Raw genomic sequence first — 27743 nt, forward strand, 5'->3', positions numbered from 1 at the left:
TTTTTGGTTCTAAATTGAGTAGGGAAAGCATTTTTAGTATCACTCTTAGATTTAACTATACACACTTCTTCATCAATATTACTTTTACTAGAATGAGAACCTTGTTTATCAACTATGTCCATCCACTTTTCTGATATCTCAGTTGATTTAGCAATAGCAATAGTTTCTTCTAAATTAGGATCACCTATACACCACAATTTATCCTGCACCTTTTTGTTCTTAGGGAGAAGCTTTGGACCTATCGCATAACTCCCCATCCCATCCTCGTCGCCAAAATATGTAATAATCCAAGAAAAGTTGATCTTCAAAGTAGATTTATTGGTCAGCACAGCATCAAGTCTTAGCACAGAGGTGTCCAGGATACAACTGACAATTGCAGCAGAATGCTGTATGAGGAAAGCTCTGTTAAGAACACAGAACATCATAGGAAACATAACATGGCTCATGCACTTAAAGATACATAATAACCAAACAGATTAAACTTAGCTATACAGAATGTAACAATAGGCTCATTGCATCTTTGTGTTTGGCAGTAGTTCTGGAACATTTAATTAAAGATTAGCTCAGCAGCAGGCTGGTAATCGGTGTGGAAATAATACCTTTATTTAATTTGCTTGTTTTTTATTTCTGAAGAACACTCCATGCAGTATTTGTTTTTCTTTGTGATGAGATTAGTCGCTTCACAGTCAATAATTGTATTATCCATCTCTGATTCTAAAGAGAAATACCAGACCCCCTTATGGTGACCACAGGGCAACTAGTGCTGCTAGGACCCAACCCTGGTGGTTGAGGTTCTTTGTCACAGGTGTCATGGTGTCCGTCCTAAAATGGCCTTGCAAACTGGACCAAGTTCAACCCTTTTTGCACTCACAGACCTCTTAGGAGGTAGTGTGGAGGGCACAAGCTCAGAACTCATCAATCAACCATCAGAGTAATTCAGTAACCACCTAAGTTTCTATCATAGTACCTCCGTGAATCCATCACGGTTTCTTTCCTACGGCCCAGTTTCTCTAACTAGTCCTTACTAAAAACTGCAAGGATTTCCTCCCATTGTTTCTTAGAGCCCTCCAAAACACAGATCCCTTAACTGACCTAATGATAGTGTGTCAAGGTCTACCCCAACAACCTTGTGTCTGCCATTTTGCTGTGCTAACTTTGAACTTAGTTCTGTAGGTTGAAACAGGCTCTTGCCGGCCTCACTTCGCCGGCCGCCAAATGACAGACCTCCTTGGTGGGAAGGGAACACTGGACAGACAGGGATTGCTGACCCCAACCGTGGTGGTTGAGGCTGTTAGGCATTGATGTTCTGAAGTCTGCCGTATTATAGCTTTGCAAACTGAACTAAGTACATCCTTTCTGCACTTGACTCCCACAGTACTGGGAGAAAGCAGTTACAGGCTTCTTAACCATGTATTCAACAATCAACAGGGACAGTGCCAACTGCGCCCAAGCCGCTCCTGGACACACCCATGGACCCTTCGCATGCAACTCCTGCAAATATGACGGCACCAAGATCAACTCCTCATCCACTAACACCAAACAGAGATCTGACACCAACCACCTAAAATGCATCCTGCTCAACACCGCTCGATCCACAGACACGCCATCGACCTCTGGAACCTACTAGACACCATCTCCCCGGACGTCGCCTTCCTAACAGAAACATGGATGAACGCCTCCTCAGCCCCAGACATCACCATTGCCATCCCGGAAGGCTACAAGATCATCCGAAAAGACCGTACCAACCAGACAGGAGGTGGCATCGCAATCGTCCATAGGAATTCCATCCGCATCTCAACTAGCTCAGACGTCAACCTCGCTAACGCCGAACACCTTCACTTCCAAATCCACACCGACCCCAAGACCACACTCAGAGGCACCCTCCTATACAGACCACCAGGACCCCGTGCACAATTCTGTGAAGACATCACTGATTTTATCACCCCACACGCCCTCCCCTCCGAGAACTACATTCTATTGGGAGACCTCAATTTTCACCTGGAAAATAGCAACAACAGCAACGCCACCACCCTTCTGGACAACCTCGCCAACCTCGGACTAAAACAACTTGTTAATACCCCCACTCACTATGCAGGTCACACACTCGACCCTATCTTCACTTCCAGCAAACATATCTCCTTCAGTCACACCACAAGTCTCCATTGGACGGACCACAGCTGCGTTCACTTTGTCTACAAAAAGACCACAACCCACAACCATCCCCAACCTACTTTGGAAGAAATTGGAATAAAATCACCATCAACCAGATCTCCTCATCGCTTCTACAAAATCCCCCTGCCCATTCTTAGAACCCCAACCGAGCAGCCATTAACCTCACTCATTGGCTAACCAACAGTGCCGACAACCTAGCACCTTTGAAAAAACGTCAAATCAAACTAGGCAGCAAAAACGCCCCCTGGTTCAACGATGATCTTAAGAAATCCAAGAAACTCTGTCGCTCCCTTGAGAAGGCCTGGAAAAAAGACCCAAACACCAGCACCAGGGACGCCTTTAAAAACGCCACCCGCATACACCACCAACTGATCCGGACTGCCAAGAAAGCCGCATTCAAAGACCGACTTGACAACAACGCCCACAACAGCAAGGAATTATTCAACATCATCAAAGAGTTTACCAACCCCGCTGCCAACTCCAACGACATCACTCCGTTTCAAGCCCTCTGCGACTCCCTAGCCTCGTTCTTCCACATCAAAATCGCTGACATCCACAACAGCTTCGACAACCAACCCGGAGACCAACCCACCCAACCTCCTGCCGTACCTTCACCCCCCTTGAACATCCTTAATGACTGGAACCCAATCTCCACTGAGGACACCATCCCCCTGATGAACTCTATCCACTCAGGATCCCCAACAGACCCATGCCCTCACCACATCTTCAACAAAGCAGACTCCATCATAGCACCACACCTCCGAGACGTCATCAACGGCTCACTCAACTCTGCCACCTTCCCGGAAAGCTGGAAACACGCCTAACTCATCGCCCTTCTGAAAAAACCTACAGCTGACCCCACCGAACTCAAAAACTACCGCCCCATCTCGCTCCTTCCATTCCCGGCCAAAGTCATCGAGAAAGCTGTCAACAACCAGCTCGCCGCCTTCCTCGAAACCAACAAATCCCTCGACTCCTCACAGTCCGGATTCCGAGCCAAACACAGCACTGAGACCGCACTCATCGCTGCAACAGACGACATTCGAACTCTACTGGACAATGGAGACACAGTCGCCCTCATCCTCCTCGACCTCTCCGCAGCCTTCGACACAGTCTGTCATAGCACCCTGTTACAACGCCTCAGCAACATCGGAATCCAAGGAAAAGCACTGGAATGGATCACCTCGTTCCTTGCCGGCAGAACTCAGAGAGTCCGCCTCCCACCATTCAAGTCAGAGGCCACTGAAGTCATTTGCGGCGTGCCACAAGGATCTTCACTCAGCCCCACCCTCTTCAATGTATACATGAGCCCCCTCGCGGCCATCGCACGCCAACACAACCTCAACATCATCTTCTACGCTGATGACACTCAACTGATCCTCTCTCTCACCAAAGACCCTAACACCGCCAAAACCAACCTTAATGAAGGAATGCAAGAAGTAGCCGAGTGGATGAAACACAGCCGTCTGAAACTGAATTCAGACAAAACAGAAGTCCTTATCTTAGGTACCTCCCCCTCCGCCTGGGACGACTCTTGGTGGCCAGAGGCCCTTGGAAAAGCACCCATCCCGACGGACCACGCACGGAACCTGGGCGTCATCCTGGACTCCTCACTCTCTATGAACAGACAGGTCAGCGCTGTTTCATCATCTTGCTTCAACATTCTTCGCATGCTCAAAAAAACATTTCGTTGGATCCCCACCGAAACTAGAAAAACGGTCACCCACGCACTGGTTACAAGCCGCCTGGACTACGGAAACACCCTATACGCCGGCACCACCGCAAAACTTCTGAATAAACTCCAACGCATCCAGAATGCATCAGCCAGACTCATACTAGACATCCCGCGTAAAGACCACATCTCTGGTCATCTGAAAAACCTCCACTGGCTCCCGTCAATAAGAGGATTACATTCCGCCTCCTAACCCACGCACACAAAGCACTTTACGGACTTGGACCCGAATGCATCAACACACGACTTTCCTTCTACACCCCCTCCCGCCAGCTACGCTCTTCCAACCAAGCCCTTGCTGCTGTACCCCGCATCAACAAAACCACCATGGGAGGAAGATCTTTCTCCTACCTGGCGGCTAAAACCTGGAACTCACTTCCCATTCACCTTTGTCTCACTCAGAACCATTTTGCATTCAGAAAGCAACTTAAAACTTGGATTTTCGACTTGTAATCCCCCACCCCTCTTCAAGCGCCTTGAGACCCTCTGGGTATGTAGCGCGCTATATTAATTACTTGACTTGACTTGACTTGACTACAGACTAACATCCCTTGTTCAGATTCTCCTGTGGGCTCTACTCCCCATGTGCCTTTTCCCACATGGGTGGCATTGTTTCTGATAGTTACTCCCCACCCTTTTAACTTTGGCACAGTGCACATTTTGCTACCCACAATTTCAAATACGTAACCATTTCTATTTTATTCTTAACCCTGGTGTTTTAGCAGGTAATAAACCGTCTCAAGCCTTCTCACACACCTCACTGTCTTTGCAGTGCTAACCGCAGGTGGAGGCCTACATTATGCCCTACTTGTGCTTGTGATGGTCACAAACTAAGCTGGGTGCAGCCCAGGTGCTTAGTGTGTGTTCACTGCCTTTCGAGTGCAGACTGTTGCCACTCAGCGAGCCTTGTTTGGTGATCTTCAATGTTCTCAAAAGTCCCATCCCACTTCCAGACTGACACCAACAAACACACTGTCTCAAACTTCGGAACTGTTTTGAGGTCATTTCCTTTCAGATATCCTTCTCAGGCTGCTGTACAGGCATAGCCTTTGTGTAAAGTGACGCTTTTCAACCAGTTATCAGTGGGGCTGTCTCCAAGCTGAAGCACCCACAACAGAGGCATCAGACATCCTGAGTAGCAGTCGGGGACCGACAGAAGAGCTGGCCGAGCCTAGAAACTTCCTCACATTAAAACACAAGAAACTGGAGACCCCCCTTCACCCCTATCATCAGCCAAATAGCAGTCTTCAGAAATATCGCATCAACAAAAAAGGCAAGCCCTGGGCACACGTTTATACAGTTAAAACAATGTCCTTGCCTTCACACTTCATCTTTCACCACATACATTTATCGGTTTTGTTTATCGCTCCTTTTAGGTTCCCTCTTCAAAATTTTCCCTTCAGTCAGTACCTTGAACATAAACCCTTACCATTGTGCTTATGCCACTTTTTCACAGGTCTATGTTGTGTTTTCTTGGTCGAAGTCACTATTATTTGCCTCCACACTACTCCTTTAGGGTTTCCACATGTACTGGTGTTTTCATTCACATAAGAAGCTGCTTCCTCCCATATTTGTGTTTGTTTCAGGTCCACTTGTAACATGACCTTTTGTATCCTTCCCACCCCTGAAGAAGTCACTGGATATCTCCCTTTGTGACGAAACACGTGTTGGCTGGTTGTCCTTTGTCACTTTTCCATTGAGATTAAAACTATAAACATTGACCATTTGAGTGGACATTTAATAACTCTGCGAATGCTCAAAACATCAACAAACATTGTTTTAACTGTATAAACGTGTGCCCAGGACTTGGCTTTTCAGTGACTTGTGGGGGTCCACAACCAAATATATACGAGGGTTATAGGGTAATTCCTCCGACCTGGCAGCACCATGCAACACTCATACCTTAATTACCTACACACACACACACAGCAAGGGTCCACACTTCCTGGCACATCCAAAACCCTCAATTCACAAAAAGATCCCTGTACCAAGGACAGTTAGTAATGTCTATCTACTCAACATGAGTGTACACTATTCTGGATATATTACTACAATGTGCCAGAAAAACCCCCTTTCTCTTCACTGTGAGGTGTGTGTTCTTTAATGTCTTGCAGTCCACAACAAACCACTGTTTGTATCTAAAAACCTAGAGTTTCAGGGTAGCAATCAACTCAACATGTCCAACGATGTCTGCCCTCAATCAGACAGTACATCCACCCACAATTAAACAGATGAAATAATGAAAAAATGTGTGGTGGAAAGGAAGGCACCTCACGGGCGAACAACCCTCGGGGAACTTGGCAGATGTTACCAATTCTATGCCCCTTTCTCATCCTTGGTTGCCATTCCAATTCCAAAAGAAATTAGTGTACAAAACACAGAAAATGTACAACACAAAAGCAAAAATGCGTGCAAAGAGGTGCTAGACAGAAAGCTTACAACAATAGCTCACTGGTGTGACCAACATATAAGAGTGATATAAAATCATCAGACACACTCACTATATATCTTTATTATTCGTACTAGTATGTACTTTTGAATTAAAACAGCTGGTAGCTTAATAGTGCATATCACGTAGTCCAGCCGTTTAATGTCCTGGACATTGACAGTAGTCCTCTGTCCATAACAAGGGCATGCTTGGTGTAGCACTTGAGGTCACAGAATAGGTCCTGGACCTCACATTACTAGAAGTAGGCCTAAGGCTCTGGGCACACCCTAGATTAGTGTGCAGCCAGGACCAAAATAAAAGCCTGATGCCAAATTTATCAACTGTGTCATTGCTTTCACCTGTTTGGGGAATCATTGCATTGTTAAGTTAAGTTACAACCTGGGACGCCAAGATTTGTACTACTAAATATTGATTATTATTATATTATTATAGAGGCTTTTGTAGCGCGCTCTGTTACTAAAAAGTATAGTATCCTGGCGCGAGAGAAAAGGGAGACAGATCATATTACAAGCGGAGTTAGAGAGACATCCATTAGGCAGTGATGTTAAAAAGGTGGGTTTTTAGGCCTTTCCTGAACGTCATGATGGATGGGGATGTTCTCAAGTGAAGCGGAAGGGTATTCCAAGCTCTCGCTGCTCTGACAGAGATGGATTGACCGCCGAGCCTGCTATATTTAAACTTTGGCACAGTCATTTGGTGGAGGTTGCTTGATCTAAGAGGGCGATTGGGAACATAAAGGGAAAATCTTTTTCTCAGATATGCTGGACCCGTTTGATGAAGTGCTCGGTATGCTAGCACGAGGATCTTAAATAAGATCCTTTGAGCAACTGGGAGCCAGTGAAGATCTCTGAGGGGTTGACGGACACTAGATCTTCTGGGTATGTTGAACAGCAGCCTAACCGCGGCATTTTGAATAACCTGGATGCGGTGGATCAAATAGGCTGGGAGTCCGCAGTAGAGGGCATTCGCATAATCCAATCTGGATAGTATGAGAGCGCGAATGACTGTCTCCTTGGCCTCTCTCGGGAGCAGAGGGAGAAATCTGTGCAGGGTTTTGAGGGTGGAAAAGCAGATTCCAGTAAGTTTTTTCAGGTGGTCCTCAAATCTGAGATTGTTATTAAACCAGACTCCTAAATTTTTTGCAGGTCCACCAATAGATTTGGGACATGGGAGATCGGTGGGCCAGAGGGAGTCACTAAAGTTATCTGGAAAGGAGCCATACAGCAAGATTTCCGATTTACTCTCATTGCATTTGAGCTGGGCACACGCCAGCCAGTGGAAAACCGATGATAAACAGAATTGGACCCTCGACGTGTCCGAGTTGTTTTTGGGCCAGGTAAACAGAAGCTGAGTATCATCGGCATAAGCCATAATTTTGGCTCCTAGCTGTTCCGCAAGATAAATGAGGGGGGTCATATATATATTAAAAAGCAGGGGGCTTAGAGTGGACCCCTGTGGGACACCAGTAGAGAGTGTTTTGGGAGAGGAGGAGAAAGGTGGCATCCACACTTGCTGGGACCTGTTATCCAAGAAAGATGATAACCAGCCAAGAGCGGAGCCAGTTATGCCTATGGCTGCTAGTCTGGTGAGTAAGAGGGAGTGAGGGACCGTATCGAAGGCGGCAGAGAGGTCCAATAAGATCAGAGCCGCTCTGCCACCTCCGTCCAGACATTCCCGAATGGCCTCAGAAACCTCGACTAGAGCCGTCTCTGTGCTGAAAGCAGCTCTGAAGCCTGATTGCGCAGGGTGAAGGGCTTGAGAGCTTTCCACAAATTTGTCTAGCTGTGTGAATGCAACTTTTTCACATATCTTTGCCAGGGCCGGCAGTAATGATATGGGCCGGAAATTAGCAGGGGCCTTCGGGTCTAGGCCATTTTTTTTAAGAAGTGGAAGCAGTTTGGCCTGCTTCCAGCATGCCGGAACAGTGGCGGTGGAGAGAGAGAGGTTGACAATATGTGTCACCTCTTGGCCGACTGTATTAGCCAGGCCCGCAAGGACTCTGGCCGGGCAGGGGTCAGCGGGGGATCCTGATTGTAAAGTAGCAAGAATTTTAACAACCTCTGTTGTATCCACTGGAGTGAAGAGGGTAAACTGGTCCGTAGAGATGGGCATAATGGGGGAAGGAATAGTCATTGAAGCTGGAAAATTGTTACATACAGTAAGCAAGTCATCTTGGATTTTTGCAATTTTGTCCACAAAAAACACAGAGAGTTCTTCACACCATTTTTCCGAAGAGGCTAGAAGAGGTTGAGTGGCACAAGGGGAAACAAAGCTTTTAACAATAGCAAAGATTTCCCTGCTACTGTTGTTGGCCTTGGTTATGCGTCCGTTGTAGTATAAACTTTTTGCTGATTTAATTGCTGCATAGTACCTCTTTTGAGCCGTTCTTAGTTCTTTCTTGGCCTCAGGGAGATAGGCTTGTCTCCAACGTCTTTCAAGTTTTTTACAACCTGATTTAAGATCGCGGAGAGTATTAGAGAACCACGGCTTAGAAGGGGTGGAGCGCACTCTACAGACACGACCTATTTTAGTTGAAGAAGCAACGCCGCCTTCAATCCATGAGTTGAATGAGCTAACGGCTGACTCAATTTCGGAGGGAAGTGTGGGGCGAGAGGTGTCAAGCTGATCACAGAGCATAGCTATGTTAATTTTCTGTGTGTGAGCAGCAGAGTGATTGGACTCAGCGGGGCGGGACAGGGGCCAGGTGAACCTTATCAGCATGTGGTCAGACCAATTTACTATCTCAGGGTCAGACATATTTATGTCGAAGTTGGTACATAATAGGTCGAGAACGTGACCCCCTGAATGGGTGGGAGCTTTAATCCACTGTTTTAGCTGGGCCATCGCCAGAGCATCGTTTAGCCGAACTGTGTCAGGTAGATCTAGCTGATCCACGTGAATATTAAAGTCTCCCAGAAGGAGATATGTGGGGTATTTCAGGGCACGTGGGACTATCATGTCCTCTAGTGCCTCTAGAAATGTTCCTGCGTGGCCAGGTGGCCGGTACACCAGAGATCCACCTAGGGTGAAATGTGCCCCCAGAGTGAGAGAGAAGTGGAGCACCTCTGCATCAACTGAGGGGCCCATAGGATCCAGAGACAAAGTCCATTTATCTCTGAAAATGGCTGCTATACCACCTCCTCTGCCTAAGGGGCGGTCTTGTCTAATGATTTTAAAGCCACGTGGAATAGCCAATTCAATCACTGGATTGCATGACTCATTAAGCCACGTTTCTGTGACAAAAAGGAGATCAAACTCATTGTCACTTAGCAATTCAAATATGTCATTGCAATGTTTGACCAGTGATCTAGCATTGATCAAACCGGCCCGAAGACATGTCGAGTCGGTGGGAAGCTGGGTAGGAGCAGTTAAGGTAGGCTGAAAGCGAAATTTGCATGCCTGGCAAATACGCTGAGATAAATCAGCCAGGTCCCAACAATGCAAGCAGGGGCAAGAGTTAGCACTAAATGTTAATAGATACTCACGAGTGTAGGTGACACGCGACCGATCAGCGACTGGGGAAGCAGCAACAGGGGGGCTGGCGCTGGCCACGTCCGGGACACGGACGGGCGCAGACGGGCTTGCCTTAGGCGCTCCCGCTGCGCTCGTCCGCTGCGCTTGCGTGGGACACACATTTATGGAGAAAGAGGGAGGGCGTGGCCTATCGTGTGGGCGTGGCCTCGCGTTTCCCAGCGATGGCGTCCGTGTGCCGATTCCCTTCCCAACAGCGCTAAAATCCGCTGAATGTGGGTGTCTGCTTGGCAGGGGAAATAGTTGGAGTGGCTGGGGGTAAGTGCACAAGTTTAAAACATACAAATTATTCACAGTTTTCAATTTTAAAAAAGCGAGCGTAAGGACACCTCCGGCTTCCGCCTCAGAGGTCAATCAATTCAATGGCCGGCGCTTTTGCTCAGCGCTTACATAGAATGGGCGGTGGGCGTGGCCTATCGTGTGGGCGTGGCCTCGCGTTTCCCAGCGATGGCGTCCGTGTGCCGATTCCCTTCCCAACAGCGCTAAAATCCGCTGAATGTGGGTGTCTGCTTGGCAGGGGAAATAGTTGGAGTGGCTGGGGGTAAGTGCACAAGTTTAAAACATACAAATTATTCACAGTTTTCAATTTTAAAAAAGCGAGCGTAAGGACACCTCCGGCTTCCGCCTCAGAGGTCAATCAATTCAATGGCCGGCGCTTTTGCTCAGCGCTTACATAGAATGGGCGGTGGGCGTGGCCTATCGTGTGGGCGTGGCCTCACGTTTCCCAGCGATGGCGTCCGTGTGCCGATTCCCTTCCCAACAGCGCTAAAATCCGCTGAATGTGGGTGTCTGCTTGGCAGGGGAAATAGTTGGAGTGGCTGGGGGTAAGTGCACAAGTTTAAAACATACAAATTATTCACAGTTTTCAATTTTAAAAAAGCGAGCGTAAGGACACCTCCGGCTTCCGCCTCAGAGGTCAATCAATTCAATTGATGCTAAGTGTTCGAATATTTTTATTTTTCCAAAACTTTCTTTATTGATTTTAGACGGTACATACATAGTCATGACATTGACGGTGTATTACCACCCCACCACAGTTGAAAGCTAGTGACTATTTCTGTGTAATACAATCCCTGGCTGACAAACTGCAAAGTATACGTATGAACCCAAGGCAAACTAACATGCATCCTGTGTTAACGTCTTCACAAATAGAGGTACCTTTGCTATAATATGAATGCATTCAGGTTAACTTCACCTGTAAACAAGTTTAACAAAAAATAAAAATGTCAACCAACATAAGCATTGAGGTTATGGTGAAAGTGCAAAATCCCAAGAGTGAGTGTTGCATTATGAGTAGGAATTATTTGTACGCATCAGTGTAATGCAATTTTCTCGTGAAGATATGAGTGGGGGTTGCTACGTCTGGAAGAGATAATGCGCCAGTGTTCTGGTGGGGCATGAAAAAAGTGGAAGTCGTATGAGAGAAAGCGAACCAGGGATCCTCGTATGTTTTCAAACCCTCTCCTAGCGGTCGTCAGAAAATCGGTCTTACGATCCATTGTAAGGGATGCCAGAGCCGATCGTGCCATTGGGACATAGATGGGGCTTCAGTTTTTTCCACGCAGCAGTTAGGGCCATTGTAGCTGCCCCCAAACACAGCCATAAAAGTTGAGTAGTCTCCTACACTTAGGTGCTTAAGGGACCGGTCTCAGAGGCTCAAGAGTACAAATTCAGCCCCGCTCTGAATTGGGTAGTCCAAAATCTTTCATCTACGATAAGATGTCGTTCCAATAGGGTTGGAGAGATGGACAGTCCCACCATCTATGCCAGAAATCTCCCACAACCCTCCCCAACACCTATCCATTGTATTCAGAAAAATCTTCAGAAGCTTCTTCGGGCACAAGTACCAATCGTAGAGAAATTTGCAATGAGCCTCGATAACCCCATGGATTGGTTATATTTGTGGATATCCCGTTAAAGGGGAGCGCCAGTGCTTGGACTCTGAAATGACCCTTGGTATCTGTTCCCAGAGGAGTACATGGCGTGAAATAGAATTACATGTGGTGAACAGTAAAAGGGCATAGAGAAAGGAAATACATCCCCTGGTTGTCCCGGCTAACCGGACGAACCGCTTGATGGGAAGCAGGTCTCTAGTAAAGGCGAGCCATACCTGTGGTTATGTTACCAAATGTTTCAATTGAGTGTAATGAAAAATCTCAGAGAGAGGTAGAGTAAAATTGCGAAAACAATGTTCAAATGTCAAGATGTCCCCACTGCGAAATAAGTCAGAAATCGTTAAACAACCTCCCTCACACCAATTATCGAAGAGGCATGGAATCCGTGCTGGAGAGAGGGAGGGGAAAAGTTGTCAGTTTGTGTGATTGAAGTACGATGTCCCAGACGTTTAGAGTGGCTGTTGTGGCGCCGAGGCTAGGGTGACTGCTTCCAGAATCCGGGGATCATGGTTCGATCCCCGGCGGCAGTTTAGCCCAGCACCATGTGACTCTGGGCAACAGCTTGCTTAATCTTCCCGATGGCCCCTAGCGTCTAGAGACCCTTACGGGTGGTTGTGCGCTTTACAAATGTGGATTATTATTATTATTTGTGGGGGTGCTCAGATAAGCATTGCGTGGACGCTCTTGTTTAGGTTTCCATAGTACATCCCAAATTGTCCTGCCCTCTACAGCCCTATCCTTATGTAGCCAGTGTTGATCTGACTCTCTAAGTGACCATTCCGATATAACTCTGAGTTGGGCTGCGCTATATTAAGGTAGTAAATCTGGTAATGCCATCTCACCAGCCTCTTTGGGAAGTCAGAAGTTTATGGGAGAGTCTAGCACGTCGTCCCTGCCATATGAATTTAGTAATCATCGATCGCGCAGTAGAAAATAATTCCCTATTCATTTGAACCGGAAGCCCTTGAAAAAGGTATAATACGAGTGGGAGTACTGTCATTTTAATTGCGTTTATGTTGTCATTCCAAGTGAGGTATAGTGAGGCCCATCGTTTAAAAACCAAATTTCAGGTGTCTTAACAAGGGAGGGTAGTTTGCTTTATATATGTTTTCCACTGGGTTGTAAACTTTATAATTAAATAAGTGATTTCCTTTTTAACCTATTGAAAGGGGGGTGATTAAGCAATCTCCGACATTTCTACCTGTGGAACAGATAAGTTAATCAGGAAAGACTTTTGGAGATTAAGCTGGAAGCCTGCCACCCTCTCAAAGAGCCCAAGATGTATCTGAAGAGCTGGGAGAGATGTGCAAGTGGAGGCGTTAGCTAATAAGATGTTGTTTGCAAATAAAGATATCTTGTTTTTTTACAGAGCCAAACTGCAGTCCTTGAATAGTGGGGTTAGCTCTCATCTTCGCTGCTAGGGGTTTGATGCTGAGGGCAAAAATGAAGGGGGAGAGGAGGCGCCCCTGTTTCGTTCCCCTGGCTAGCTCTAAATGTTAGAATAATTTGCTTTACAGCTTCCTACCTGTGCAGCCCAGATAAGCACACCTTGTTGTTGGAGGGCAAATGCACAACCACATGCTGTTGTTTCAATTCATTTGGCTACCTGCTACTTTCTGAAGGATGTCACAAAATGTCCTTCCATGCTCTTTGCTATTTCAGAATTGTTATCTAGACAACGTCTGTGATGTATTGGAGATGCACAGCAGTCTCAAGAGCTCACAGTTCAATCGGGTGGAGCATGCTAAATGGCATTGGGATGAGTTCTTCTGCAAAGTTCTGTTTCAATATGCCTTGTATTGAGTCTGCTAATTAGTACTAGGATGCTCACACAGCCATTAGTAGCCCTGTAAATATTATTCCCTTTGTGGCAGTCACTGTTCTCTAATTCCCATGCCATGGTATCCGTGCTCTGCATCCACTTCCGCCATCTCTGCTCCACATTGTAGTGACATAAGTCTCCAACATAGCTAGTCATGGAGCTGTCCTGTTTTTCTTAATAGGCACATTGTAAATCAGCCAGCTCTACATTACAATACAATATTTTGCTTGTCACATGGTGCCCAAGTCATGCCGCCTCATCTCTAAAATAACAAGATTCTGGCACAGACATTATTTAGTGAGCAATATCACATTCAGTCACAGTTATCTTCTGCCTTGTGGCTCATCCAATCAACTACAGAGAACATTCCCATATTCTGTAGTCTACCCACACATAACCTTCTAAACAACACCTGACTTACGCAGCGCACAACATGCATACCCATTATAACATAACAAAAGCTTCTATTCTAAATCCAGGTAAATTAGTTGTCACAGCAGCATCCCACCTCTCTCAATTCCCAAGGAGTTAAACTGATTTATGTCACAACCTCTGCTGTAAATACATCCCTTTGAGGATGCCAAGCAACCAGGCTCCTCGAACCTTGCACGCTTCTCAGACCAGTGCCTCAGACCGTGGTGCAAAGCCGCAGATTTCTGTTGAATCTTCCCATGCCCCGACTGTAGCTGGAACATCCACAGATACAGACATACCTGTATTGAACATGCCGGTTTTATATTATTTTTTATTGAAGGTGCGAAAAACAAAACAAGCCAGAAAACCAAAATCTCTTTTCATATCAAAGAGTCACAACCACAAGAAACTCACAAAGTAATTAATTCCGCAACACTCCTTCAGAACTCATAGTCTAAAATGTTACAACCTCATGTGATTTTGATTTCAAGAGTACCCTTACCATAAACACACAGAACATTAATCACCTCAGAAAGGGAAACTGAGAAGCGAAATGTAGGGGGTTAACAGTTATAGTAATGAAAGGAGGAAAAAACACCACAGTGCAAAAATATGTTGCCTGAAGGAAGAATTCAGACAGCGAGAGAATCAGACATAAAAACATGATTATACTCACTTATTAAATTTACCAATTTTCAGGAGCTTCGAGGGCCCATCTGCATTTCTACATAGAAATCTCAGTTGTTTGCCTCACACATCACACTCAATTTAACTGACATGCAGAGTGAAGTAGCCTATTCCTTAGCAAGAAACCTAGATGATTATTTTGAAGCTGTTGTCTATTGACTGAAGTTGTGAAAAGACCAAAACACATTTGCCCTCAACTCAACTCTTCCTGCTTTCTTGAGTACGGTGTCACGCTGGGTAGAATTGCCATCACAATGGCACTGCCTCTGATTTGATTCAGATTTATTCACTCATAAAAGTCTCCAATCCTATTGGCTTGTTTCACCACCACCCCAGTGGGCGACCAGGCCATAGGTGAGCAGCTAAGAATCCCTCATTGCCATCACACTTGCAGCCCTCCTCTTCTTATGCAGCACTTCTCTTCTGCCCTCTGTCTGCATAATCGCCCCTGACGCAACATGATTAAAATCCTGCATATCACACAAACCCAGCTCTGTATTATTCACCTCTAGCCACTTTGCCCAGTCTGTCTTCCACCGCTGCCACCAAGGAGTCCAGCACTCCTTTTTGCCCTCGTAGAAAACTCCAGTCCTGCCATCTTCCTCAGTAGCTTGCCTTTATTTGTGCGCCAGGGTGGAAAGAAGTCCTGTTTGTCTTATTTGTATTTCTCTCCAGACATCAGTACTTCACTCTCCCTTGCTGCCTTCAATTGGTGGGTGATCTTCTCTATAAAATGCAGTAAGACATACTCCCCCTAGGGAATGCTCTTGCACACTGGTTCCTGCTCCCTCCATCATGTCACCAAGGGAAGATGAATGTTGTAGTAATTGGTAATTGCATCCTCTGCCCCAGAAGCAGGCGACCTTATCCTTCCACATGGAACCATGTCCCAACATTAGCCTCCAAGACAGCTAGCTTTGCTCTTCTCACCAACAATGATTGGGGCTAGAAGCCTCCTCCGACCAACAGATGCCATCTCGACAAACGTCTGTACAAGGCGAAAAAGAACCTGGGTGGTTCTAACTATGAAGTATAGTCGTTCACAAAGGACTCATTTGATATCAAATCAGCATTGAAGCAGAAAGTCTGCTACTAGTTCTACAAACTACAACTAGTTCATGGTATGGGTCAGAAAAGCAAGGCAACAATTATAGACGTAATACAGAAAGACAAAATTGCACAAGAGAAATCACACACTCCGTAATAAATATGTGGTCAATGAATTGGGCTGGATTAGTTATTCATAACAATTCACAGCTTAGGCAGTAAATAGATGCATAGGGACCTAGCCTGTTAGTTGCAATTCGAACAGTGTTTAGACCTGAGTAATTGCTTTTCAAAGTTATTATCAGGGCATAAGGCAATGAAGGACACCTAGATAGGATCAGAATAGAAGGAACGCTGGTCAAAAATAGATTTATATAATTGTTATGGAAGAGACTAGCGTGTCAAAATAGGTGGTCACTTATAAAACGTGCTTACAGTAAGACACCCCTAGCCTGGAAATGATAAATGGGCAAGTAGGTGCAAAAAGTACTTTAAAAGGTTTGTAACCTGAGAAGAGATGGAGAAGGTCCTCACATTATAAGTAACCTTTTAGTAGCGCCTATGACGTACTGCTAAGGAAGATCAAAATATATAGAAAAGGGAAGTTATGAATTTGGAGTGAAACATCACAGTTGGTATTCAAATTGTAAAGGTACTCACTTGTGAAAATGACTAATACAAAAACTCTATACTGAGGAGAAGGCAGAAAGAGAAATCAATAAGTATCCAAAAATAAAAGAAAATAATCAATGAGCACCCATTTCTCAAATAGAAATCAGGGGCTTCTCTTAAATGGCAGAGGAGCGTAGCACCACCTGATGTGAGCGCAGCAGCCAAACAATACTAAATAAAATGACATAATAATGCCATTTTATTTTGAAACCAACTCGTGTTGTGAAGAGCGTAAGCATGAGGCGGGGGCTGAATTCTGCTTTTGTAACATTACTGCTGCCCCTTTCAATGCACATGGCGGATTGGCAGGCTGGCTACCTATGGCTAACCTGACATGTGCACTGTAGACCCAGCAATCCCCGGGTTGTGAAACAGCCGGGGATTGCTAGCACAGGCCCCCAGGCTCAAAATGAGCACTGGGTTATCCTGCTCCCACCAGTTCTGGAGCTGCGGTCATGCTGAATGCTTCTCCAGGATTGGTCAGTATTAGCGTTCTACTGGGCAACAAGGGAAGTTTATTTTATTTATTTTGAAAGTTTTATATAGCACAAACCAGATCCCGGAGGGTATCTGAGCGCTTTACATTTTGGATCGTTATGCTACAGGTTACATCAGTTACAAGCACATAGTAAGTACAGTGAACAAAACAATGTTGCTGGAATTAGTAGGAGGGAGGGGAGGAAAGAGCCATAGCAGGGAGGAGAGGGGGAACTGTGTCACATGTCCGACTGGGTAGGTGACGGTCGAGGGGGAACCAGGGCCAATCTACTCTCTAGCTGCCTAGCAGCTCCACCGGGCATCAGCCATGTTGCTCAGGTCTCAGCGATCAAGGAAAACGGATTTTGATTTGATATGATTTGAGCAGTTATATAGCGTTGGCTAGGCACGGGGTATCGGAGCTCTTTACCAAAGGATCGTTATGTTGCAAGTTACATCAGTTGCATGAGCATAGTAAGGTACAGTAAACAAAAGCAGAGTTGTGAGAATTCGTAGGAGGGAGGGGAGGAAGGAGCCATAGCAGGGAGATGAAGAAGAAACTGTGCCCCAATGTCCGACTGGGTAGGTGACGGTCGAGGGGGAAACTAGGGCCAATCTCCTCGATAGCTGTCTAGCAGCTCCCCCGGGCATCAGCCTTGTTGCTCAGGTCTCAGTTTTCAGGAAAAGCAGGTTATTGGTGTCAACGTATAGGGTGGTACTTGCAAAATAATATAAACTCAACAGTACCAGCTTAAAAAGGAGTAGGATATTTTAAAACAATTTACTACAATGATAGCCATGGCTCTGAACATCAGAGACCAGAGGACGCACATTCAACCATCCTGGCAGGCTAGGTTACACCCGATAAAGTATAATATGCTTTCCAGAATTGTGAAAAACAAGCTTGGTCATAACCTCTTAAGAGTAAAGGCGAGATCTCAGAACCAAGCTCATACAGTCCAGTTTCATTTATATAGATGAAAAATAAAACACAAATATTTTAGATCATATAAATGAATTGCTATAAGAAAATACGTTCTCAACCTAATGCAAGGCAGCTTCAGAGGTGGGCGATTGACAATCAGTCAGATGTTCTATCTCCAACATTCTTTCTATGAGTTTTCCACCTAGAGAGAAATAACCTTGTATAGCGCTTTTTGGGACTTTTCACAGAGTTTTAGTCTGGTCTTCCACATCACGCTTAGAAATAACAGCCAGATTCTAAACAGATTCTAAAGCACCTCAGGGTAGGCCTAAATGGCACAGGATGCACAACATTTGCACAGACAAAAGTACTCAACCAAGGTTGCATCTTGACTCTCTTCTGTTCAATTACTATTGGAATGACGGAATGACATGCATAGCAAACTACTTACAGCATTTCCTAATGTCCCTAAGAATAAGCAACGCAAGCAATCCACTGTTTTTCTATGCAGATGTCCCAAGAAGTTTCTGTATATCAAAATCATGATCTGGGAATCAAAATGCAGGAGGACACCTTGCAAACAATTTAATTTAGGTAACCAAATATTAGAAAACAACAAAGACTTTTAAATAACTGGTTTGATAATGTCCAGCCAGTTATCTTGACGCAATGACGTGGCTAAGGCCTTAGCAGAGAAACAGCTAAAAGAAATCTACAAGCTGCTAACAGACACAACCAAAAAGCCTAAAAACATGTTTCAAGATTGATATCATCCTGTCAGCATTAAGTCGACTAAAGAGGAGTTTGTGGAATAAATTACTTGGCTTCCCTTTCCTGCTCGTGGACACCACCATTGCTGGGAAAGCATCATTTGTGGTGAGTTGGGTGCATCACGCCCTCACCCCATTTTATGTACTGCCAGACGCCACTGATAAAAATTATTGATCTCTCTTAAAGATTATAAGGTGAAGGAAAAAATTGCAAACATTTTTGTGGATCAGTATTATGATTATGGCAAGTTTAACACAACCAAGTATATGGTAATGAGGTGATAAGCCAATTATTTTGGGGGCATTTTTCTCCCGCACTTGGCAACAGACCAGTTAGAGGAAATAAGTGCCGAAATTCTCCCAACTGAAATTAAGATCGCCCTTGCCTCAATGCCGAGTGGAAAGGCCTTAGGAAAAGATGGTTTACCAACAGAGTTCTATAAGGTATTTTTAGACAAATTAACAGCCTTCTTGGTGGAGCTTTTTAATTTCGTGGGAGGGGCGGTTCCATCTACTTTTCACGAACCTACCATAGTTAGTTTTGTTAAAAAAGACAAGTGCCCTAAAAATGTCAACTCGTATAGACCAATCAGTTTGCTGAATGTGGACTATAAAATATTAATGAAAATCTGGGCAAATCGATTCTCTTCAATAGCACAGAGGTAATTTATAAAGACCAGGCTGGGTTTGTCTCAGGAAGATACATGTCATCTGATACTGGGTTTTTAGCCCAAGCACTTGATGTTTTTTAACTCGAATAAACTACCTGTCTTAATTATGACGGTCGATGCTGAAAAAGCATTAGATCTAGTTAACTGGGACGCTCTCTTTGCGGTTCTTAGAAGGGTGGGATTCCCAATACAAATAACACACTTGTTGGGGAACCTATATCAAGGGGCTCAGGCTCAAGTCTTTAAAAACTCTCAGCTAGCAGGAAGGGTGGACATAAGACGAGGATCCTGCCAGGGATGTCCTTTATCCCCGCTTGTTTGCGTTTTTCCTAGAACCACTTGCTGCAAAAATTAGGGCTAATCTCCCGATACAAGCGGAGGATACAAGATGTTTAAAATGGCAGGAGATCCATGATATGTGTGAAACTAGCTGCAAGTCATTTTTTTTAGGCTTCTCTCAGATTACTCAATATGTGAAGAAATTTGCTTTCCATTAATCTCTGCCCCGGTGCCCCTATTAACAGCCCTTTGTAGAGCTAAGCTAAGGCGGGGGGTGTGGGGGGGGTTGGAAACTTGTGCTGACTTCTACAGAATCAAAGGGAAAGCTCTTTAGTAATAAGATTTTTAGACCAAATCTCCCAAGAAACACAGTACACTTTTTCAGAACTAGAGTGGCAGGAGATTTTGTTGCATGGCAATAAAGCACTAAGAGCTGCAAATTTGAAAAGAATGACATTTTTATCCCGTTGGATATCTTACTATACACCAAGAGTCTTACTTAAGATGTATTCAGAAGTAGAGGTTAAGTGCTTTTGCTGTCAGAAAATGAGCCAGGGGGTTGGATGCATATTTATTTTACTTGCCTGCTTTTAAACAAGTTCTGGGAGGAAGTGTTCTCCGCCCTTAACGAGGGCTTTCAGAGAAAATTAAAACCGGAACCAGAGATTGCATTGTTTGGGTTTGTAAGGCAGAGCTTGAATACTCCAATATCCAAAGGAGAAAAGCATTTATAGCAATTTCCACTTTAGTGGCTCGCTCCCTGATTCTTCAGAAGTAGAGGACAGATAAAGTTCCAACCTCCCTAAATGGCCATAAAAAAATGTTACGCACGAAAACCTTTGATGAAGCTTATGCAAAAAGGGTAGGGGCTATTAGGAAATTCTTAGCAGTTTGGAAATTTATGGATAAAACAGAAAGCAAACTGTATAGCACTTTAGACTGAGGCGAGATGGTTAACTTTTATAGCATTGTAGACAGAGGCGGGTTGGCCAACTCTTGCATTTTGCTCATAAGATGCATTTCCTTGAAAAAGGAGGAAAAGATTTATGGTTTATTAAAGAAGAAACGACTCAAAATGTCATTTAAAGGATTTTATCTGCAGTGATGAAATTAAGGGTCTAATTATGTAAAAGCTGCTATGCACCGCACTTTAATCTTTGTATTTAGGGCAGGCGGGAGACTTGTTCCTTTAAAAAGCTGAACCTAATACCAGAATTATGTCAAAGCTGCTCTGCACTGCACTTTATTATCTGCACTTTGCACTTGAGATTGGTGCCGGATGTGCGTTTGTATGTGATGAAGATTGAGGGAAATGCTCGATTCCAGCCATAAGTTAAGAAGATGCATTTAATTTTAATTGTATAAGGTATTAACAACTATATGTATTGTGAAAGATGCTCTTTCTTAGTTAAAATTCTGCTCAATAAAAAAAAAAACAGAAAAAACATAAGGTGAATGGGCTTACATGACTGAGACCTTAGTAACATGTAGCACCGGCCACCCTTGAGGCCTCAGAATGGGGAGGGGGTTTCAGATCTTCAAACGTGGTAAAACAGTGGGTGGGTGAGCAGGGTGACTGTCACTGTCCGCTGAGGATTCGCTTGTGACGAGAACTCCTGGTCTGTGTCCAAAATAAAAGTGGCAGGGAGCAGCACACTAATAAGGCAAAGTGGCTCTTGTGACATTTCAGCAGGTATTTTATAAAAACGATTTGTGAAACTTTGGCATTCTAAACTATACCTAGCATCTTTTGGAGGATGGTTAGTAATAGATGATATCGAGGAACGCTGGACTCCTAAAATAAAAACCCTCGGATAAAAGTTTTAAAGCAGGGGATGCTAGCATTTGAATGCCAAATCCTTGTTCACAATAAGGTATTTTAGATGTTAATCCACTGTCCCATCCGCTTTTGTAGTCTGCTTTGATTCAGAAACAAGCATTTCTTTAGTTTATTTCGTTATTTAAGTGAAAACCGTATTTTTGAAAATGAAAAGGTTTGACTAGAACTGGTTAAATGTTTACAGTTCGGTAAAGGGGTGTACTGCAGTGTTAATTTCTGCTCCTACTTGCGTGGGTCTGCTGCATGTTCTGATATTCCATGAATAGTATATTGCTATGTATACTGAGCCAGGCCAGAACGTGATCATGAATAACCTCCATTATTATTACTAATTTAACTACTTCACTTATTCGCCTTACGTTTTCTTCCTACGTCCAGAACGTAAAGCCTTGAATGTGTTTTGACGTTTTAATTGAACTACTTTGTTCATATCCCTGCGAAAAAGGTTTAACCGATTTGCAGCTAGATTCATCAACCAAAATTGCGATCGCAATAGCTGCGAATAAGCTATTACGATCGCAATTCAATGATCTGCAATTCATGATAAGAAAAATGACCAATTAGCGAATTTGCAAAATCGATGTAGCGAAATCGCAAATTGAATCGCAGAATCTAGGTGGAACCCCCTTAGCGAATCGGAATTTGCGAGATTTCAATGATATTGCGATTTCATTTGCGAATTCGCTAAATAATCGCAAACCAAATTCATTAAAAATCGCAAATTGCGAAAAACCACAAAATCGCTATTTGCGATGCGCAATATAAGGAGAACCTAAACCAGGTGGTAACCATGAAGTCAATAAAAAAAATTAAAAAAAGAAATTCCCAAACTAGCCACAGGTGCGGCCCTGACCAAACACACTTAAGGAGACACAGTAGGAGCATAAGGACATTCACAATGCCAGGTCTCTACATGGTGGTTAGGCGGCGAAGGCTCCAGGCTGCAGCAAGGAACAGACGCAGGATCTAGGAGCGAATATTCCGCCAGCGGATCACACTTATTGACGAAACTGCAGAGCAAATCTACTCAAAGTACCGGCTGAATGGGGCAATGATTACCGAGCTCATCCGGGACCTTGACCCCCTGATGCAGCACCCAACAAAGAGGACCAATGCCGTGCCCACCCATGTCCAGGTCTTGTGCAGCCTGCACCTCTGGCCTCGGGAAGCTTCCAGGGGATAGTTGCATATGCAGGGGGGATCTCCTAGAGCACCATGTCCCGCTGCCTAAAGACTTTCCTTGAGGCCATGCTGACATTATTACATCACATTCCCGACCACCCAACAGGACTTGAATCAAACCAAGCTTGATTTTTACAACATTGCGCAATTCCCCCATGTAATTGGATGCATTGACTGTACCCACATCCACATCTGCCCACCTGCACAAACAGAATACATGTACCGGAACCGCAAGTCCCACCACTCACTGAATATCCAGATGGTGTACAACGCTAAGACAATCATCACGGACATAGTGGCACAATACCCGGGGAGCACACATGACTCCTTCATATTCCGGCACAGCGGCATGCACACACGACTGGCCAGCTGAGACTTTGGCGAAGGACACCTTCTAGGCAAGTACACATGCCAACAAACAGTACATTGCGACCATGTAGCTGCGCATAACAGGCACTCACCCTCTGCTCCTTCCATTCAGGTGACAGCGCCTACTGTCTCCGTGAGTACCTCCTCACCCCATACCTCAACCCTGCTACACCACAGCAACGGCGTTACAATGCTGCACACATCCGCACAAGAAATTGCATTGAGCGCACATTTGGGCTTTTGAAGAGCAGATTCCGCATACTACACAAGACTGGTGGGGCCCTCCAATACCAGCCTGAGGTCTGCTGCCGCATCGTGGCCGTGTGTGCAATACTCCACAACATTGCTACCAAGCGGAGAATACCTGTAGAGATCTCTGGCAGTGAGTCGGAAGGGGACAACCGCCCACCTGCACATGTGCATCATGCACGCGGGGAGAATCCTGCTGAAGGACACAGGCGCCGCAACCAAATCACAATGAACACTTCACTCATGCATGACAAATTAAATAATGTCATGAGTCAGATTAAATTGTGCATATCAAATGTTATTGTTTTTTTCACAATAATGTAGTAATATTTTTTTATATTGCATGAGAGCTGTATTAACTTATACATCCTCATGAATGTGAAGAGGGCATGCTTGTATCATCAGCATGGCCCTGCAGGTACATTTCAAAGAGTCAGTGGCGCCTCCGGGCGGACACTCCCAGTCGCCTTTCGACTTCCTCCACATCAGCATTGACCCGTGAGGCTGCAGTGGGCCTGGTGCTGCGGCGGGGTACCGTCACCAGCGGCAACAACAGGCTGCTGTGGCTGGAATTGCCCTCACTGGCATCATCCCCCCCACAAGCTTGGCCATGGCCAGTCGCCTGCAGACCCTGCACTGCTGTAGTGACTTGCTCCAGTGCCCTAGCGACATCCTGGCAGTACTGAACCATTTGAATCTGCATCGCTAGGGAGCGACGCAATAGTTGGGAGGTGGCATTCTCAATGATATGATTGGAGCGTGTGTACGCTGACAGGCGGGTCAGCAGCTGGCGGTGACGGCGGCGGCAGCGGTTGACATCCTGCTGGGACAACAGGACCTGGCTTTTTTCACAGACAATAGCGGTCATGGTTTGCATACTGTCAGTGAGCTGTCCTACATTACGTGCAGTCTTGTGCAGCTGCAGGTGGATGGCTGCCAAGTGACGTGCCTCCTTCTGATGGACTTGGAGCATCCGACGTTCAATGGACAGGCCGGGACCCCGGACATTTGCCCCCCTGCCATCGCGTGGTGTTGTCGTGCTGCTCCCTCACCAGTCCGCTGGACTTTGATCGCACAGTGGCTGTGCGCCTTGTCTGCTTCCTGGCTGCAACTGTTGTGGGCTGTGCCACTGCCATGGGTGTTACACGGTGTGGTTGTGGCGCGCCTGTGGCTGCAGGGGTGGCACTGTCCACAGGGGCAGGTGGTGGTACGACTGCTGCTGGTGCTGGCTGTGATGGTCCTGGTTGAAGGGAAGGATGGCCCTCTCCCTCTGTGACGTCGGGGTTGTCGTCTAAGTGTAGGGCCTCACTGTCGCTGCTGGGTTGTTGTGTGCCACCTGTGATGTAAATGGGACCGTGATTAATGACATGTTTCTTGCACATGGGAGGTTGCTACATGCATGCAGGCTAGCATTCCCTGACTGGCTTTAGCAATGACTCTCACTTGACAGGTCTGGCTGGATGGGGCTATCTGGAAATTGTGGTCACACTACAAGTCCCACAATGCAATTGGGCATTTCTGGTGTGCATGCCCTGCATAACTGGGGTTTTCTAATGGGTCATGGCCATTGTCAGGGGACAGGGTCGCAGTCGCATGGCACTTACCTTGGGATTGTTGGGTGAGTCGGGAGGAGTCCTGCCGGGTGACCCCCACGCATGCTTCGGGATTAAGGGTGTCCTCCACAAGGTCCTCTAGTGGGGTGTTGGGTGGTACAGTGAGCTCTCCTCCTCCGGTTGCAATTCGCTCCCCCGACCTCTCTGCAATTCGTTCCTTTGCTCGCCCCCTGAGGTCATACCACCTCTTTTTGAGTTCGTCAATAGAGCGCTGGGTCACTCCCACTGCATTGATCTTAGCGCGGATGCGCAGCCCAATGCGCCTTTTGTCCGCCTCAGGCACCCTCCGTGAATCCTTACTGAAAAGCCGGTCCTGGTTCTTTGTGACTCCCTCAATTAAATATTCTAGTTCCTGCTCGGAAAATTTAATTTTCCTTTTCCTTCCAGGGGCACTGCTCCCTGCTGCTTCCTGGGACATTTTCTGGGGTTGTTTGTCTCCTGGTTTGCTGCTGCAGGTGGTCTGTAGTGGAGCTCTGGACAGTGCTGCTTCCGCTTTCAGGCTCAGTGAGCTGAATGAGGGAGAGGAACTACCTACTTCCTGGTTGTGATGTCGTCATTGTGCTCGAAATGCAACTTCCCGTTTTTGCGATCTCACAATTAGCGAGATCGCAATTTGCGATTTCGGTGATTGCGAGATCGCAATTTCAACACGGAAAAAGGGCGATTCTGCGATTTTTCTGCGATTTTGGCACAATCGCAAACGGCAATTGTGGCCGATTGCGATTCGCTTTTTTTAATCGCATTTCTTCATGAATCCCATTCTGCGAATTCTGAATTGCGATTCAGTAATTTTCGCAATTTGGAATTCGCAGAATGTGGCTTTGATGAATCTGGGGGTTAGTGCCAGGCTGTGAAAACAAGCACTGTTTGAAAATCCAAAAGAAAAATCCCTCATTTATTTTCTAAAAGCGCTAAAATGCTGGTTGTTTAGAATCTCTGTGATTCTCTGATTATGCCTTTGCTCTCGCTGTTACTGGTCATGTTGGCTCCCAATATAGTTTAGTCCGTTTGTGTGTATCACTACAAGTTGGGCCTTGGAACTCCAGTTTTTTGTTTTTTTTAGATTTCCCTGGTGAACATGTACTTCAAAATAGAGCTTAGTTTTTTGTAACTTGTTAACACATAAATAGCACAACTAATATTCTGTAATAACTAAAGATGTTTACAGAGTACTACCTGCACACTGGACATACAACATGATAGAATAGAACACAAAATTAATATGACTTGGTTTGCTACAAATAGTTGTGTGTTTCATGCTATACTATTGATGGCATATTTTGCAGGAAATGCAGATGAACCATCCCCAGCAGATGACAGACTCTGGTGATCCAGGGGGAGAAAATGGCACTGCAACCTCAAGCCAGTCTACAGCAGGACCTCAGGCTATGAATTCTCATCAGTTAACCAAGGTCTGTTCTTGAAGCTAAGAATTCAAATTCCATGAAAATATGAATGCAAATACCGTGCTGATTTACAAGGTCACCCAGGGTTATCCTATGTACATGCTGCGTACATTAGGACATTTCTACCCTCCACACTGCCTACACATTTTTAAAAGTAAACTCGGCTTCTTTTAAGACTCAGAGTATGCTTTCTGTTGCAAAAAAGCTTGAACCCTAGAGGACCCGCCCTGCCTCTTTTATGAACCTGCATCTCGCCAGACATGCTCATCATAATAATGTGAGCGACCAGGCCAGACAAGTATTCCTTAAATAGTGTTATAGAAGCATGTTTAGAAACACTCTGGTGTGTAGTTTTCAAACTAGGGATATTTAAGCGTTGCATGTGACCACGGCACTATTTTTAAGGATTAGACTTAAATCCCATGATGGAGTAAAACATGCGCAGGAGCAGACATCAGGCTCGGTCTTAAATTGGTGAAGATTGGTTTAGAAACAGCCTGAAAAAGATGGCAGGCTGAGGACTTGGCCTTTTTTTCCTTTAAAAGGTGGCAAATAGAAAATAGGTTTGAATCACTTGCTGTTAGCTGAATGATGGTGACCTCATTGCCACTTCTCCTACATATGTTATTTTATGCATTAGGGAACATTCCCCCCTCACCATTGAAATTCGCATTAGATGATGTCGCAAGATGAAAATAAACAACTGTGGCTAGAAAGTAATGGCGAAGCAAAGAAGTCGCCATTAAAAGCTAGATACTGACCAATGGCTTTGCAAACTCATGTTTTATTTTTGTTTATTTTTTGCACTGATGCTCCCATTCATATACATATATTTTTATTTCACTATTGTGAAATGGATGTTGGCTACATTGGACCAGTACAATAAGACTAGCAAACTGGACACTGGTGCATCAGGTTGTATGCAGCACATGAATGACGGACATCTTGGAAAGGTGGAAAAATATTTTTTCACTGTTTCAAGATAGCTACTGCACTTGAGCATGCTTTTTCAGACGTGATGCACCAGCGGCCTGTCATTTTTTAGTCTCACTGGCGACAGTGCCTGCACTCTCGCTCGCAAGAGATATCGTATATAACAAGGGGCTTGCAGCCCTCCCACTACTTACCATTCCTTGGCCTGATTGGTACTCTTATTTGCTTGCTCCTGAATGGCCAGTTCATACCTTCTATGTCCAGTTCACCCTTCCTTGGAGCATGAACCAAGTACTGACACCATCTTTTTGATTAGGTTGATTAATCTACTGGTGCTGGGGTTAAGATACATTTTTCCGCCCGATTGTGGCGGTTTTCTATCATTTGCATTTTACAACGCTCCTTGAGAGTGCCTGTAGATGTCCCTAACAGCTCCCCCCACCCCTCCGGCCCCATGATATGTGGCTAGGAAGCTCTGCAGACACTGTGTCTAGTCGCATATTCGTATTTCCTTGGGGTTCCATAACATCAGCTGCAAATGAGCATAGGACAGTGTTTTGGAGTATAATCAATAATTATAATTATGACGTTCCCTATACGAGCTGCGC

At 45.2% G+C, this 27743-nt stretch overlaps 1 protein-coding gene across 4 annotated transcripts in view; it reads left to right on the forward strand.

The window, feature by feature from the left end:
* LOC147705867 (protein MTSS 1-like) overlaps positions 1–27743 on the forward strand; it is a 377494-nt gene that overhangs the window by 316304 nt on the left and 33447 nt on the right. For 2 of the 4 annotated variants that reach the window (XM_086932312.1, XM_086932313.1), the window contains exon 9: positions 26083–26208. The exons of the other annotated variants lie outside the window; for them this stretch is intronic. In XM_086932312.1, the coding sequence (XP_086788438.1) occupies positions 26083–26208 (126 nt within the window). The remainder of the gene's footprint in view (positions 1–26082; positions 26209–27743) is intronic. 4 annotated transcript variants of the gene reach the window in all.

Source organism: Lissotriton vulgaris, chromosome 7, assembly GCF_964263255.1.
Source record: "Lissotriton vulgaris chromosome 7, aLisVul1.2, whole genome shotgun sequence".
In the NCBI taxonomy this organism is placed as follows: Eukaryota; Metazoa; Chordata; class Amphibia; order Caudata; family Salamandridae; genus Lissotriton; species Lissotriton vulgaris.